Source organism: Monopterus albus, unplaced genomic scaffold (assembly GCF_001952655.1).
Source record: "Monopterus albus unplaced genomic scaffold, M_albus_1.0 scaffold30.1, whole genome shotgun sequence".
NCBI lineage: Eukaryota > Metazoa > Chordata > Actinopteri > Synbranchiformes > Synbranchidae > Monopterus > Monopterus albus.
The window spans coordinates 1,485,625-1,501,797 of NW_018127910.1; the positions used below are offsets into that span (position 1 = coordinate 1,485,625).

General features: G+C 39.9%; 2 protein-coding genes across 5 annotated transcripts in view; one reads left to right on the top strand and one right to left on the bottom strand.

The window, feature by feature from the left end:
• Nucleotides 1–14,411, bottom strand: part of hs6st3b (heparan sulfate 6-O-sulfotransferase 3b) — a 58,667-nt gene extending 44,256 nt beyond the window's left edge. The window contains exon 1 of the mRNA XM_020596348.1: nt 13,035–14,411. Coding sequence (XP_020452004.1) covers nt 13,035–13,579 — 545 coding nt within the window. The 5' untranslated portion in view covers nt 13,580–14,411. The remainder of the gene's footprint in view (nt 1–13,034) is intronic.
• A 699-nt stretch (nt 14,412–15,110) lies between these two features.
• Nucleotides 15,111–16,173, top strand: part of uggt2 (UDP-glucose glycoprotein glucosyltransferase 2) — a 38,821-nt gene continuing 37,758 nt past the window's right edge. For 3 of the 4 annotated variants that reach the window (XM_020596426.1, XM_020596425.1, XM_020596427.1), the window contains exons 1-2: nt 15,111–15,418; nt 15,801–15,951. In XM_020596426.1, coding sequence (XP_020452082.1) covers nt 15,827–15,951 — 125 coding nt within the window. In that variant the 5' untranslated portion in view covers nt 15,111–15,418; nt 15,801–15,826. The remainder of the gene's footprint in view (nt 15,419–15,800; nt 15,952–16,173) is intronic. The other variant, XM_020596428.1, reaches the window with a different exon arrangement.

Genomic DNA, 16,173 nt, shown 5'->3' on the forward strand with positions numbered 1-16,173 from the left:
GTGTTCAAAACGAAGCACTCAAGGACTAAATATTGTTCCTTCCTCTCCAAGTTATTATGATTCACAGACATGCCTGGCATTACAAGTGAAGCAAACGCCTCCAGTGACAACTTCCTCTCACCACCCTCGAAGAGAAAGTAAACAAATCCGCAGCTCGGCTTCCAAACATGAGAGGTGTACACAGAATGATGAATGAAGCAAAGTCCACTCTCCACCGCAAAAAAAGTGAGCTAACTGATCCCTGGATTTCTGAGTGGGATTTAAAGCTCTGTTTTGTAGCCATTCATCTGGCATCTTGAAAGGACTAGCTCATATTGGGGGACACTGGATTCCTATGATGAGGTTGATGTGCTGTATCACAACACGTGCTGGGACATAATGCTATTTGTTCCGCACTCTGTGATGCCGCAAGATGTTGCTGTACTCTCTAGTGTCATACTGTTGTTAGGACAGATTTTCAATACATACGCATTGTACTGTGGCCCGGGATTCCACTTATAATGTATTATTACTGCTGGGTGTGAACAGAAGTTGAGCTAAGGGAGCATTCCTTCTCCTGTGGGAAATAAACTATTGTTCAGAAACCAGTGTTTTCTGCCTGTATACGCTCAAACAATAGACAGGATGTTAAAATATATGAAAGTCAGACAGAGAGTGGGGTATTCCTAAATCGTAAAAAAGTTGCTTTGTTATGTAATTAGTATGGGCTATTGTTTCATATATTAAATATGTTGAATATTAATGAAAACAAGTATCTGTCCTTAATTACGTGCACTTCCAATCTAATTTCTATAATGATTTTGCAAAATAAAACAGGAACAAGCACCTATTTATAAATGCAGGAATGTAAGAGGCAATCTGGACTGCAATCTGTTCAGTGAGATTATTCAAATCTCTCTCACAGCAAGTCCGACTGATGCCGCAGCAGGATGCAGATGACACTCGAGGCAAAGATTTTACTGATCGATCATATTTTATTACATACATACATGTTGAATTTTGGTGTATCTTAAAAGCACACCTCAACACACCTTCATCTTGCAGTTAATCTGAAGTACACTGCTTAATTTTTACTCATTTCACCACCACCCAGCACAAACCACTGAAACGTCAACGACTGAGAACCTTATCCTGCCAGAATAGTTGGGTCGGCATACTCTTGCAGTGGGAGATTATTCTGTGTGAAGGTGACTCTACTTGTGCTTACACTTTAAGTGTGCTAGGTGATTCAGTGAACCGCTGAATCCAAATAGGGGAGCAGTGAGAGGCGGGCAGCCTCAGCTAGACTCCCCACAGTATAACTTACCTGTCACCGGCTCGTCCCAGATAAGGACAGATGACCTTTCTCCAGGCTGTTATAATAAATCAACTCCAGCGGCGGTTATTCCTGGCACGGTCGCCTCGTCAGGCCTTACAGGTATCAATTGAGAAATAACACAAGTACAAGTACCTCTGCTGGCATTTTCCTTGTTAATGTTGCATATGTTCATCTGAAAAAAGCACGGATAAACAACACACATGGAGACACCCGCCCCCAAGAATTAGCAGGCTGCCTTGTTTATATACCTGTTGAATACTGTTAATATTTTTCTTTTTTCTGCTTCCTCACAGCGATTCTTAGAATCGATGCCAAAAACACAAAACAAGCTCTAATTACTACACAAAGTACCCATTTTCTTCTTTTACACTGAGTTCTGTATTTAAAAATTTGTTACACGGAAAGCTCAGCCAGTCCAAAGCCTAATATTTTAGCAAAGCGGCACAGAAAACACAGGTATAAAACTAACAGCCAGCCTTCAAAGCACTATTCATGAACTTGCTGCTCATGTAGCTCCCAATGAGCAAACACTAAAGAATTTATAGCAAAAATCTTCAAGTTTGGCACTTCTGCTTTTTTATGTACTGTTTATAGTACATAACTAAAATGATCTTTTCCAGTTAGAGGGAAAACAGAACCACAGTTAATTGCCCCTCTGATAATAGGAGCACTTGCGCAGCTCAGCCACAAAACAAGCCTCATAGAGACATTAAACACAGAGCGGGTGAATCACTGACTGCAACTACAGACTCATTCTCATCACACTGATAACTACATTCAAATAGAAAGTGCTTTGCTCCTCTCCTTTTTACTTCAGTGTGATCTCATGCTGATCAAAAGCTGACCTGGAAGTAGAACTTCAGCTCTGTGACAGCGTGTTCATGTTGGCACACAGTTCCAAATTAGCACAGGGTGATTCTCATATATGATGGAATGCATCAATAAGAAAACAGCACAATCGTCACAGTGTCAAGGCATTAAGGACGCCGAACTGAAAATAAAGACTAAAAAGTGCTATATTGCAGTGCCAAGGTGACTTCTTACCACAGAAGGCTACAAAGTCTTACAAGCTGGCTTCCAGAAAACTGAGACTGCAGTGGGAGGGTCTTCGCCGGCCAGCTGACCAAATGTCTCCCTTTAATAACACTTTAAGAGCTCAGGCAACTGGAGTTTGATATTTGTCAAACCAGCAATTATTTGACAACAATGTCTGAGAAGCTGCAAGTCTGCTCTGACAAATGCCTGCACAGGTTTCATTACCTAGAGTGGCTTTTAGAGGAAGCCCCATCCATAGTACATCTCAAGCCAAATGGATAATGGCAAATATCTAGAACAACTCATACAAATACAAAGCTTTTTATATTTCCCAAATGCTAATACTGCACTGACCTATAAGGGCTCAGTTATTAAACTGATGTGCACTGAACGATAATGTGTGAAGACAGCTCAGGGCTCGCTGTTTGGTGCATCACGTATCAAAAAGCAGATATCTGCGTAGAACTGGGACACTAATCCCATTCCCAATAGAAGAGACATCACATGGAAAAACTTATAATCTTCCTAAAACTTCTGAAAGCAGAGTACACGCTCATAGTACTACACATCTCTACTAAGATAAATATTGTGTGATAAAATAAGAATTACAGCAAAGACCCCAGAGATGCTAGCCAATGGCAAAGATTATTAATACTCATAGGTCTTAAAGTGTGTTGCATAATCTGAATGTAATATCATTCTTGCTTTTCTGAACATGTTCCCTTAGCAAAAATGTTGCACTGTGGGTTTTTTGATCTCTTACTTTAAACAGCCGCTTGTTGCATCTGAAAATAAGGCTGATAAGCACTGAATGAAACAAAACAGAAAACCTGCAGGCCTTAAAATTAAAACAAAATTTTATAAATCTCTGTTGAACTAAGAGGAACTAAAGATCATAAGACCTATAATACATCTCTGTGGACTCATTACTGAAAGCAACTCCTTTCACATCAAACCGTACATTGTTATTTTATCCATAATTCATTTCTGATTAATAAGAAAATTAATTAGGGCAACTGCAATGTGTGTTTCCAAATTAAAATAACAAACTAGTGTTAATTGTGACTTTAAAAACTGTAAGTAAAGTAAAAAGTCAAACATGAAGGATGAAAGAAAGCAGAAGCACATAGGTTGGGGATATTATGTAGTCACCATTCCTCTTCTTCCTCCTGAGACTTCAACTGTTTGATACAGTATGAATCCTCTTATCAAGTATTAATGTCTGAGAACTAACCAGTACTCTGAGATGGTTGACTTAAGCCTGACCTCTTTGCCTCTACAGTGGAATAACTGTTAAATTACAAAATTGTTATAACAGTATTGGAACTAAATTTGAAAAACATTCAAAAGTGCTATGAAAAATATTTTATATTATGAATAAGAAGAATACAGGTTTCTATGTGGGCTTTATTTGGACATATTGTCTTATTCATTAAGTCCTACACCTTTTGGAAGGAAAATGGGAAGTTTTTTTTTAATAGCTCTCCACATTTTTGTTTCCATAGTCTACCTTGAATCACACTTAGACTTTTTTTTTTTTGATTATTCAGCTTTCTTTGTCGTGACAGCGAACAAGTGCTTGACATATGCTGTTGCACTCTCTGCTGAGGTAACACTTAATTATCATACCAGCTGGATTACTGCGCAGGCCTGCCAGCAATGATGAGCTGAATTAATGACACATGAAAAGCAATCCCTATGCCCTGAAAGTTCGAGGCCTGCAAGGGCGCTCTCGGCTCCACACATAATAAACACCCCATCACTGTGATGAACACTGCCTCCTACATCTAAAGATATGACCAGAACTGTAAATCTGTTCAACTTTCCTCCTTCAGGATCATTTGTGTCCTGAGGGCATCCATTACCCTGCTGCTTCACTGTCTCATTGTGATCCTATTGTATTTAATTAAAATTTTAAATGTGTGCTATTCGGTGCCCTATTGACTACCACCAACAATATTCCTCACACTTTCCTGATGCAAATTTGATGTTATAACAAACCATGTATTAATACTTAATAATTTAAAACCTTAATTTTTTATAGAAAACAGAAATGTTAACATCTACAGCAGCATAAGTGGACAAACACTCCAGCTGATGAGCATAGTGTGATGTAATGACAGAACAAATACTCAATAAACATTAAATATGTGGTGAGACTGCTTTTCTCAAAGGCTGTTTCCAAGTTCAGGAATAAACTTTGACCCTGATCTGAGTGTTGACAGATTGAAAGCAGCAATTATGAGGGGCCATTTCAGACATAATCCATTCTGGATCTCTCACAAACATACAGTATATCCTCCTCACACATATAGTATGTATTCTCCTCAAACATACATAATAGAGGTATGTGTGAGAATATATTCATGGAAGTAAGATATATGTAATGTGTATATATAAATATATGAATTACAAAAGGAAGAATCTGCATCAGTGTTTGCAAAATGTAAAACACAAAGAATTTCTCAAGTTCATGTGGGTCGGGTTCATAATGATTCCCTCCCACATGCTGGTTCAAGGAGATGCCCAGCATCGGTAGATATTTATGCACAGGTAGATAGAGTGAGGGACATGCAGGGCTCAGCAATCATGAGTGTAGCGGTAATGACCATGCAGTAATTGCAGCCCTCTCTGCATCACTTATTATTAATAAAATATGATTTATGGCGTTATTTAGCCTAGGATTACAGTATGTTATCAGTGTGCCACGTAGGTTATAGCACTCTATTACTGCTCTGGCAGGACTGCAGAGGAAATGTGAGGGAATGTGAATATACTGTAACATATACATACTGTAGAAAATAGCTTTAATAGATTTGTAGTGCCATGTCAGATTAATTACGGCCAAGTAACCTGATGAATAAAGACTGATCCCAGCCAAGGAGATAATGCCCATGAAGTATCTCAAACTCTACTCGTGACTTTATGACACAGTACATGTCCAACACTGAAGAAAGAAAGAAAACCTAAAATTTGCAGTATATTGTTGTAAAAAGACAATTATCTGATTTATAAGTTGAATAAAGGAAAATTCTTTTTAAAGGATAGTTATTTTCTATAATTTTACAGTATTTTTCTACTGCCCAAGCTGCCTGAATATTTCAGTTTTTTACTTTATATTACAGTGAATTTAAAGTAGGTCTGAACACAAATGCACGTATGGGTCTTCACAAGTTATGTCAAAACTGGTGTTGTCAACCTCCAATAAAAGAAGCCATTAAGAAACCATGGAATTTAGAAAAATCAAGACAAAAACAAAACCAAAGTCACTGGTAATCACCATAATCACAAATGAAATTACAATGGGGTGGCACAGCAGCGTGGTGGTGAGCAGCGTCACCTCACAGCCTGGGCTGACCCAGGTCTTTCTGTGCGGAGTCTACATGTTCTCCCTGTGCCTGCGTGGGTTCTCTCTGGGTGCTCCGGCTTCCTAGCACAGTCCAAAGACATGCAGTTTAAGTTGACTGGCGGCTCTAAATTGCTTGTAGGAGTGAGTGTGAGTGTGTGTGGTTGTTTGTCGACATGTCAGCCCCGTGATAGACTGGCGACCTGTCCAGGGTGTACACCATCTCTCGCCCAATGTCAGCTGGGACTGGCTCCAGCTCCCCCGCGACCCTAATCGGGAACAAGCAGTATAGATAATGGATGGATGGATGGATGGATTTTACAATGGGAGAATATTTCTGTTCTTTTCTCCTGACTTTGTATTCTAAACACAATATAAACATTTTTGAAGGCACCATTTCCAGATAATTCACAAAACATAAAAATCTGAGGACACTGATCTGGACATCCAGACTCACGGCAGAGGATACCTTCTGTTATTACTGCACAATATAGACACATCTCTCTCTGCATTTCATCAAAGGGGTGCACTGAAGAACTTATATTTTACTTGTGTTTTGGCTTTGGTCTTTTTATACTTGTGAAATGAGCATTTATTATGTATTAGCAACAAGAATGACCCTAATAAAAATTTTATAATTGATTAAAACTGCGACATCAGCGCACGCATGAAATTAAACATCAAAAGTAGGGCAGCAATCCACTTAAATTGTTTATTCATGCATTGCGGAGATGTTTCGGGCAGTATCCCTTCCTCAGCATGCAAACTAGCAACAATGTTACCACCCAGCACAGGTGAGTTGTATGACATACCAATGCATAACAGTGTAGCCAATGAGGACTTGTTCCAAATAACATCACAACAAAAGACAAGTCTAATTTTGCATAAAACAGATCACAAAAATCGTATTACAATAATCAGGACAATGTGAGGGCTTTGTTCCAGCTTCTTCTAACTTCTTCATCAGGTCATTAACCTGCTACAGGCTTCTCATAAGGATTCCTAAAGGATATTGTCTTCACAAATTTGAGTATTCAAGCTCAAATGTGCTTGGTTGTAACACGTTTGTAGTTTGCACCCTGAGGAACAGCGACTGCCCGAAACATCTGTGCAACGCATGAATAAACTGTTTAAGTGGAGTGCTGCCCTACTTTTGATCATTGATTTTTGCCTTTGAGGGTTCTGCACCCGACTGTAAAAAGTGGGGCGTTGATTTATTCTTACTGTATGCATAAACTTTCCATGAGGTCAGAGTTAAGAAGGAAGGAACTAAGATAAAAAAGAAAAGGGGTAAAGGTTCACCCTGACCAAGAAGTATCACTTTAAAGGCTTAAAACATGCATATTAATTCCATTGTGCTCACAGTTGTTTACATCTCCATTTGGACGTTTGGCCTTTATACAAATAATAAAGTAACGGGCCTTCTAAACAAGTAGCAAATGGATGAGGCAAGACTGGGGTTGCTGAGCACACAAACAAGCACAGAAGCAAATCAATGGTTAATTCAGTGGTAGCCGTACTGAAGTCTGTTTTACTTGTATTTTTAAACTACACAACAACACATAATGGCAAAATGTGTTTATGAATGGAACTGTAGGCACAAAAGCAGGGCTGATTTGCTTGATTAGAATTAAACAGAAAACCAGAGAACTCTACAAACACCAGTGCACAGCCTTCACTACATCTCTTAGTGGAAAAAAAAGTGATGTCTTAACTTTCCATGTGAGCATCTTTTCATTTTTTTCTGGAAGGGTAATAGGAGGTCTTTTATGATACAGCAGCTGGCACCAAGATTTATAAAACATATCAAATCTGCATCTGGCTGTGCAACAAAATGCAAAGCCAATCATATGCTGATAATGGAGAATGTTAGGGGTTTGTACAAGGATGAGTCATAACAGTAAGTGTGTCTGCCCAGTGTCAAGAATTAATTAATGCCCATTCAACAAACTTGTGGTAACAGGAAAAGGTACTGAATTACTGCATTACTTCATCTAACTAACTGTTTTAATCTATTTTCACCTATTTTATTCATTTTATTTCAGTAGCACTGCGATAACTGAATGGACTATGGAGAAAATGTGGTTGTTATTTTAGTTGGTTGTTATTTTTCACTTCATTATTGTGTAACTTGTTGACCTGCTGGTAGCATGTTGCCATGTAAATTTGTCTTTGCGAGGATAAACAAGGTTATTTTTTAATGATATGAACTGAATTAAAGAATCAGTGAAAATAATATTTTGCTTCTTTGACTGACATTTCAGGAGTTATGGTACCCCTTAGCCGAACTAAACCCTAACCGACTGTTCTTTGGCCCATGATCTAGCATAAAAGAAAAAACATAAGCATCATGGTGGAGGAAATAACCAGACATTGATACAGTACAATAAAAATGAATATGATTATCTGTAATGAATACAGATTCATAAGTAGCGGGCTGGTGGCTGTAGAGTGCTCGGACTCAAAGCTCTGCATCATAAAAGCTCCATCACAGTGATACATTGCTTTGCTGCAGCAAAAAGGTGAAGAGAAATATGAACGAGTAAACCAGTTCAACAATAATTCAACAACTGACCATTAAATGTGACTAAAATACCACATGTAGAAATGTGGTAAGCTGAAAAAAAAAAATCTTGATTTAGGCAGCACATCTTTTATCGAAACACATTATGCAACAGAAAGGATGACCGTGTACGGCATAGCAAGAAAATATCCAATTTTCACCTGACTGTTTCAATGCATGTAAACTGCCTATGGAAAGTAGGCTGTGATTTGCCAACAGAACACATTGTAGCTGTGAATAATTAAAGCCATGAAGAGGAATGTGGAAAAATGAGGTTCTCGGGTAGAATCAGTGGCCATTTGTTTGTCTTCCTGCACTTCAGGTTTTAACTATAAACCAACATCACATCAGCATCATCACTATTTTCATTTAAGATTAACAAGTACATACACAATTCTGTGATTATTAAACTAAGATAATACATTTTTGATTTTTTGATGGGTAACTGGACATTCATAACACTCGTACACTGCAAGGCTTCATTAGGGAGTTCAGGCTGTATGTTTCATAATCAAATGTCTTCACCTTAGACATGCAGCCCTAAAAATAAAGCAGAGCAGTTGGTTTTTAATCTCAGTGACAGATGACAGACGCAAATATCATTCTAAGGGATACCACTCCCCCATTTCATCACCTCTGTTCTCTCCTGCCATCAACAAGGCGCTACAGGGCTTTAAAGTCACGAACTACCAGGTTTAAAAACAGCTTCTAACTGAGAGCTATCACTGAACTGAACTCCATTCCCATACACACACACACACACACACACACACACACACAGACATTAACATCGATAACTATTATGTAGGGAGGAACAGGGTTGGTTGTCATACTCTTTACTTTCAGATGAATCCCTCAAAAACTATCCCTAATAGAGTCCCATTCAATGTGTAATGGAAGCCTTAACTGTCAGGTAAGAATGGAGAGACTTTGCTTTCTTTAAAATTATTCTGTTCAAAAGATGTGGTCTGTCAAATACGTACATCTTGTGCACTTGTGACAACCATTCCCATTGTGGGGTTGGCCATCATACACCGTGGCTTTGCTTGTCCTTCTGTAATTTTAATGGGGAAAGATAAAAAATGGACACAATCTTAAAAATGAATTTAAAAAGTGTCATTTCATTCACATGCAACAACCTAACACATCACACAAGAACATAAACAGGGAAAAAAATCTTTTCTATAAGTGCATTTTTATTTTTATATAACAACAGAAAGAACAATAGGAATCTTGTCAGTCGCTACGACACCCAGAGTCACAGTTGACAGCCAACCCAGGAGAGAATGGGACAAGCATCCCCAACTGGAAGTTTTCATCAAAGCTAACAGGTACATCTTGCAGAGTAACTAAGAAAAAACCCAAGTGAACTATAGCACTCCCTTCATAATGTTTAACTGTAATAATTATTGTATTATAAACCCACTGTCTTAAAAACCAGAAGAGAAATACCAAAATGATGGATATTTACATTTTGACATGAAAAACACTACAAGTCCACTCACCTCAATGTTAGGTGTCTTATTTCTGAAATGTCATAGCAGGTGATCTCTGACGACTCCAATTTTGAAAATTTCTATGGCAATAATTTTAACAACACCCTCTAGAGAGCGAGTTTTAATGAATGTGACAACCAACCCCTTTCTCCCCTGCATGAACTGAGGAAGTGGAATTGTGCAGTAATGGTGTACTGTGAAAATAACACGTGTAATCATAATAGAGTATCTACCAGTTACAGTATTTTTAAAATCTATTTATAGTACCTTTTTTTAACCTTGTGGTTTTGCTTGTTCTGTATGTTTTGAATAAACAGATGCTGCACAGCAAATTTTGCTGTACTTCTGTGTGCAGTGACAATGAAGGTTATCTTATCTGACTACACAAGAACAGAGCGTGATGGTAAAGTATTAACATGAGAAACTACATTAGCTCATTCTTAATTCAGTGAAAAGCAACATCTTATATTTTTTGATACTAACCTACAACCTTTTACCACATGCGAAGTACTTCTGAAGACATGATTTACTCAAACTTTGGCTTATGGTTCAAAGCACATTTTGAAAATGAGATCGTTGTTTTGTGACCCAGTATCATATTGAATATATCTACCTGAGTTAATCCAGACAAGCAGTGAGATAATGAACATATAACAATCAGAAATAATTCTAGCAGCTTTCTTCAGTACAGGCCTCTGAAATCACCTGAGAGGAAAACAGCCTGCTCAACAAGACACATTCATTCGACAGACAATGGCAGTACCATGACCCTCTCCACAAAGCAACTTAAAAGGACAGCACTTAGAGGCATATTTTCTCCAAAAATAACCTGAAGAGAGCCAGCCTGCCTCCACCACTTCTCCCCTGACTGACAGCATGCTCCCAGAGGAGCCGCACTACAGGACACGCACACTGATCCAGTCCGACATGCTTGACCTCTCCTGGGCCACACGACCGGCTCACGGGGCAGCGCACCCTGCTCCGGCTGAAAAGACCATATAGCGGCATGCAGGTAGTACCGCTGCAGCCCACCTCAGCCCCTCTCACTGTCATCTCATGAGCTGGCAAGGTGAATGCCTGGGACTGCAGAAAGACAGCAGCTCAATCTGACAGGCTCTCAGCCACAAAATAATGGCATGCAATCTGAATCTAGCAGATTAGAATTCCCTATTACAACCTTGGGTGGAATAAAGATTTTTGTAACAAGCGGATTATTGTGCCTTTATTACAAATTACATACTTTTCCTTGCTAGAGCCCTTTTTTAAACTTGGATCTTGTACCATTAAAGATATTTTAATTAAGGCATTGCTCATAAACAAAATGATTATAAACATGAAATCTGCATAATGCCATTAGTCATCTCACTTTGTAAATGTGCTATGTGCAGTGCATGGTTAGTGAGGGGGTCTAACATAATGCGTCTGCCAACAGTCTTGGTCGAGGCAGAATAATCTCAGAATAGATGTTGCGGGAGCCCACTAAAGAACAAGGGGTGAGAGGACTGTAAGAGCAGAATAGATGCTGCAGCTGTGAAATGAAGAGCTGTCATAGCCAGTGAGCACATCCCTGAGTAAAGGAAACACTTGGCACAGCAGAAATAAATCATGTGCTCACGTGTTTCAGTGTATGATAGTTTTCTTCAAGTCATAGGAGGAAACTCTCTGCATTTCAGAAATCCTACTTGTGTGACAAGATGTTTTGTCAGTGACGTGTACTTGTGCAAGTATCTTTGAGGACATATAACTGACTAATAGACTTATAAAACAATGGTTAAATGAACAGCCCAAACTGTAATGCAACTAAAAAAACAGGGACTACAGAAACTGCGCTGAAAAATAGATGCATGTGTGCTGAGTGAAAACACTACACATATTGCTCATGCAGTACAATGCACTCCCTTCAGTAACTAATACGTTTCAGTTGCATTATGCAAATGTATATTGCTTCTAAGGGTGCACTGCAAGTACAACTGAAAACACTGGAGAGATAATGCATTTCAGATAAACTGGGTGTGCTTTGCTTTTCCTCTCAACGTCATCTACCAAACAAACAAACGTCTTGGAGTCATTTGAACTCCTGAGATAACATGGCATCAAATGTAAAAACTTTGTGAGATACAACTATAGTGAACTGGTTTTGCAGGACAAAAAGAGAAAGGGACACAAAACGCGAGAGAGAGTTGTACGTACCGATGTACGGGTTGCATTTGAGTATGATACAGCACAACTTTGACATCTTTATCGACAAAGATGGATACCCTCATTCACAAGGACGCAAATTCAGCAACAAAAACACCAACCCGTGACTTTATCCTTATGAAACACATACAGCTGCTGAAGTCACTAACAAACTGGACACATCATCTGTGATGTTCCTGGGATCACTGGGAGTTTCAGGTCTTTCAGCATCATATTCCCTCCCCCAGGTGTCCCAGCAGGGGTTGATCAGACCCCTACTTGTGTCCAGTTGACATAAACACTTTCCTGCCACTGGTGATCTGAGCCACATTAGCTGAATTCATAGTATACATAAGTTCATATAATTCTTTGTTAAATTTCAATAGGTGCAATTTGAGCTTTGATCCGGTAACAATGAAATCATTACAGGGTGCTAAAACATTTGGACTGCACATTCACAAACAACGTCATTTCTGCTGCGAAGGTAGAGTTGTGTAAATGGTTCAGTACAATCGGTTAATGGCAGCACCGGCACAGCTCGGCAGGAGCTGATGCGATTGTGAAAGGGCAGATGCGAACACAAAAGGACAAACACAGGCAATTTATACAGGGGTCAAGCATAGAAGGTCAAATGTTGTTTTAGAATTATCTCAGCTCTCTCTCTCACACACCTACCACAAATATGAAGCAGCTGATTGCTGAGTGGTTGGTTGCAATTATTTACCTTTTTACAATAAGTGCCATTTGGTTTGTTTGTGGAGGCTTCCAGGAAATGCTGGAAATGTCTAATCTGTGAAGCACTGGAGGCAGAACGCTGTAGCTGTATTGTTTCTGACTTACCTATAATCCCTCCAACAGGAGAGACGGCGAGTACCCATCCTATCCTGTGCCCACTCCATCACTCTCACTTTACTGCTCAAACTATGCAAACTGCATTTTGATTACATCAAGGGGCCCAGTGGTACTGAGGCCACTAAGCATCTGCCATCCATGTCTGTGTGACCCTGACGGTACAAGATGAGGACCACAGAGCATGTTTCTATACATCTGTTTTTCCACACACAACACACACGCGCACGTACGAACTCTGGCATTTACCTTTTATTCCTCTGGGCCTCCTTCTTATCCATAATGACAGGTACACAGTTCGTTAGCTCGGTCCAGTCTGCATGCAGTCCGCAGCTCCAGCCAGTAGAGAACCGGGAGAAAAGCCAGGACTCTTCTTTCCCGGGTCGGTGACATGTGCATTTTTTCTGTCCAGGCTTGCACTCACACGGCTGCTCCAAGCGAATATTCCTCACCAAGTGCCTACCGAAAGTGGTTCCCCCGGTCTTCTGGATGTGCAGGAAAACTATCACGTCGTCCCCCTTCATGTTGAACTCCACGTGTCTGTCAAGGTCTCTTTCGGTGAAGTTGAATTTTGACGGTAGTTTTGGAGGGCTGTCGTCCTCAAGGTCTTGATCTCTGTAAAAATCATCGCTGTCCTGGTACGGGGCGGAAAGTAGGCTAATCCCACTTAATTTGTCCTCAGTCTTAAAGTGGCATGAATTGCTGCCAGCGGGACATATGTACTGGTAACCTATCGTAACAAAAAGGACAGCTAAAATAGGAACCAAGATGAGCTTACTGGATCTATCATCCATTATATCAAAATAGTGGCTTCATTCCATTACTGTGAATAATAACATGCACCCATGGGCTCCTCAGGGATTAATGATCCTCCATGCCTCAGATAGACTAAAGGTGATAATTTAAGTGCCACATGTTGATCAAATAACATCCTCCAAAGACAGGTAATCTGGACGAAATGGCAAGCCCACCTTTTGGTTTCTAAAATATCGTACGCCGACTGCACTGCGCTGGAAACCTTGTCCGAAGTCAAGAGTCATGACACTAAATGTTTTGGTTGTCCAGCTTCTGAAGCCGGTGTACAGCCGCATCCGTGCCGACGACTCCCATGCTCCGGAATCAAGTTGAAACAGAGGCAATCGAGGAGAGTTTTTAGTTTTGTTCTTTATGTATTTATTTCGTGCTAATCCCAATTTAAATCGCAGAGGGATTCATTTCGTGTGTCAGACTTTCTTTCAGAAAGATCGCACGGCGGTATTGTTGGGCTGGATCCTCCGGCAGCATCCTATAGCATCCTGCGGACTGAGGCGGTCTGACTGGCTGTGCTGAAACAGTGCTTTTGAGAGGATGCTGCTGCTGCTGCTGCTGCTGCTGCTGCATCCCAACCGACAAATATAGTCTCGTCGTGGTTGGGCTGGGGCTCAGCTTTACATCCCATCCCGTCCATCCCATAATCTTGTTTAACACCGTTCCCACACGGACGCTGGACTGATGCGACATGTATATTTTAGCATATTTAAATATCACATCCGCTGTAACTTTTTTTGACGCGCATTCATCGGATTGTGACCTTTGACGATTAAAGAGATAGCCTACCACCACTGTGCCACTGTTACTAGTAGCCCAATTTAATGTCTAGTATCTGCTGCCTGAATTTGAAAGAGTTGCTAATCACTGGCTGTAGCCAATCAAGTGCAAACGTATAATCATCAAAATAAATGTACACTAATTATACAGACTTGCGTATTTCATTTCACGTTAAATGTACTGTGTATCATATCATAAGGATCAGTACCATGGTATAGTCTATACCTGTGTGTGTGTAGGCTGTGAGATGGTATTGATCCTTATGCTATGATATACAATACAGTTATTATATTGATCCTTATGCTGCGATATACAATACAGTAACTGTGAAATGTGCAAGTCCGCATAATGAGTACTTTTGTTTTTGATTATAATAATTTTGTACTTTTATTTAAGTAACCTTTTCATTGCAGGAACTTTACTTGGGCTATAAGAGAGTATTTTTTACCCCGTGGTATGTCTACTTTAATTAAGTAAACAATCCTGCTTTTTCCAACACTGTTTTTTTACTACACACTAAACGTTTGAAAGAATTCTGACTATGGCAAACACACCACGTTTGTTTACCAACTAACCAACCAAGAAAATTCCATTGTCTAACCGTGAGAGGCAAAACAGAGTTTTGTTTTTGTACAAAGTATCCTTATTATCATTAAACGGCTGAAAGAGGCTGCCTGTGAAAGTTTGTCAATAAAACATGCGCCAGTGTTTGGTGGGAAAGTGTTTGAGCTTCAGCTTCTGTCTCCTTAGCTGTCTGCCGCTGTGCCGGATTAAATTCCAACTTTACCACCGAGTTATATTAAATTTTCCACTCATGTTACTCATTGTATTAATGGAAACAACGTGAAGAGATATTCCACAAAACAAATATCACCATGCCTTATTGTTTGCTATGTAGGTGGTTCAGTTACGCATAACAATCAGCGCGAGCCATCCCAATACGCCGCAGCAACCCCGGCAACTCGCTAGCTGTACGTGCTGCCCAAAATACCTACCGCTAATCGAAGCCCTTTGCTTTTATGGAAGCGAACAGCATCACTAACGGGGTGAGGGATAGATTAATGGAAGCACACTAACCAAAAGTTCTGCACTTCAAATTACAGTTATTTATTTGTAGCAATCGATATTTGTTGGTGAAATCATACTAGTGTATAGTTTTCAATGACTGCTAGGTTTTTCACCTTTATGCTATAGCTAACTTCAGCCTGTTCTTCAGCCTTAATGCTCAATGGTCATGATTTTACATTATGAACCGTTAGGGTCATTTTTCTGGTGTCTTGTGCTAAAGCTTACTCAGGATTTATTGAGTTTTTATGACTACTAGTGTTGTGGTTGAGATAATAACTTTGAGTAACTAACTACGTGGCATCTGTAAAGAGTTAGAGGAGCTGTACTGTCCTCGTGACTTTCTGGCTAATGCTCCTTTAGGTTGATGATACGTCGCGCCGGAGATAATGAGGAACATCATTGTGCTGTCACTGTTGCTGCTAAACATGCATCATGTCATATCAGCACCCAAAGGCGTGGTGGCCAGTCTGAAAGCCAAATGGAACATGACACCTTTCCTACTCGAGACAAGGTACTCAACCCTACACATGCTTATCTGGCACTCCTATAAATCTGCATAAACAGGGCTGTAGCAAGTATTTTATTTCGAGGTCGTGCGACCCCAAAATACGCCCTCTACCAAGGCTGCAACTTGGAGTGTGGGGGTGTTTATTTAGGTCATTTATATAAATTGCCCATGTAAAGGGGTTTTTCTATTACAGGAACCTACTGAAACTGGTGGCGCTGAATAACA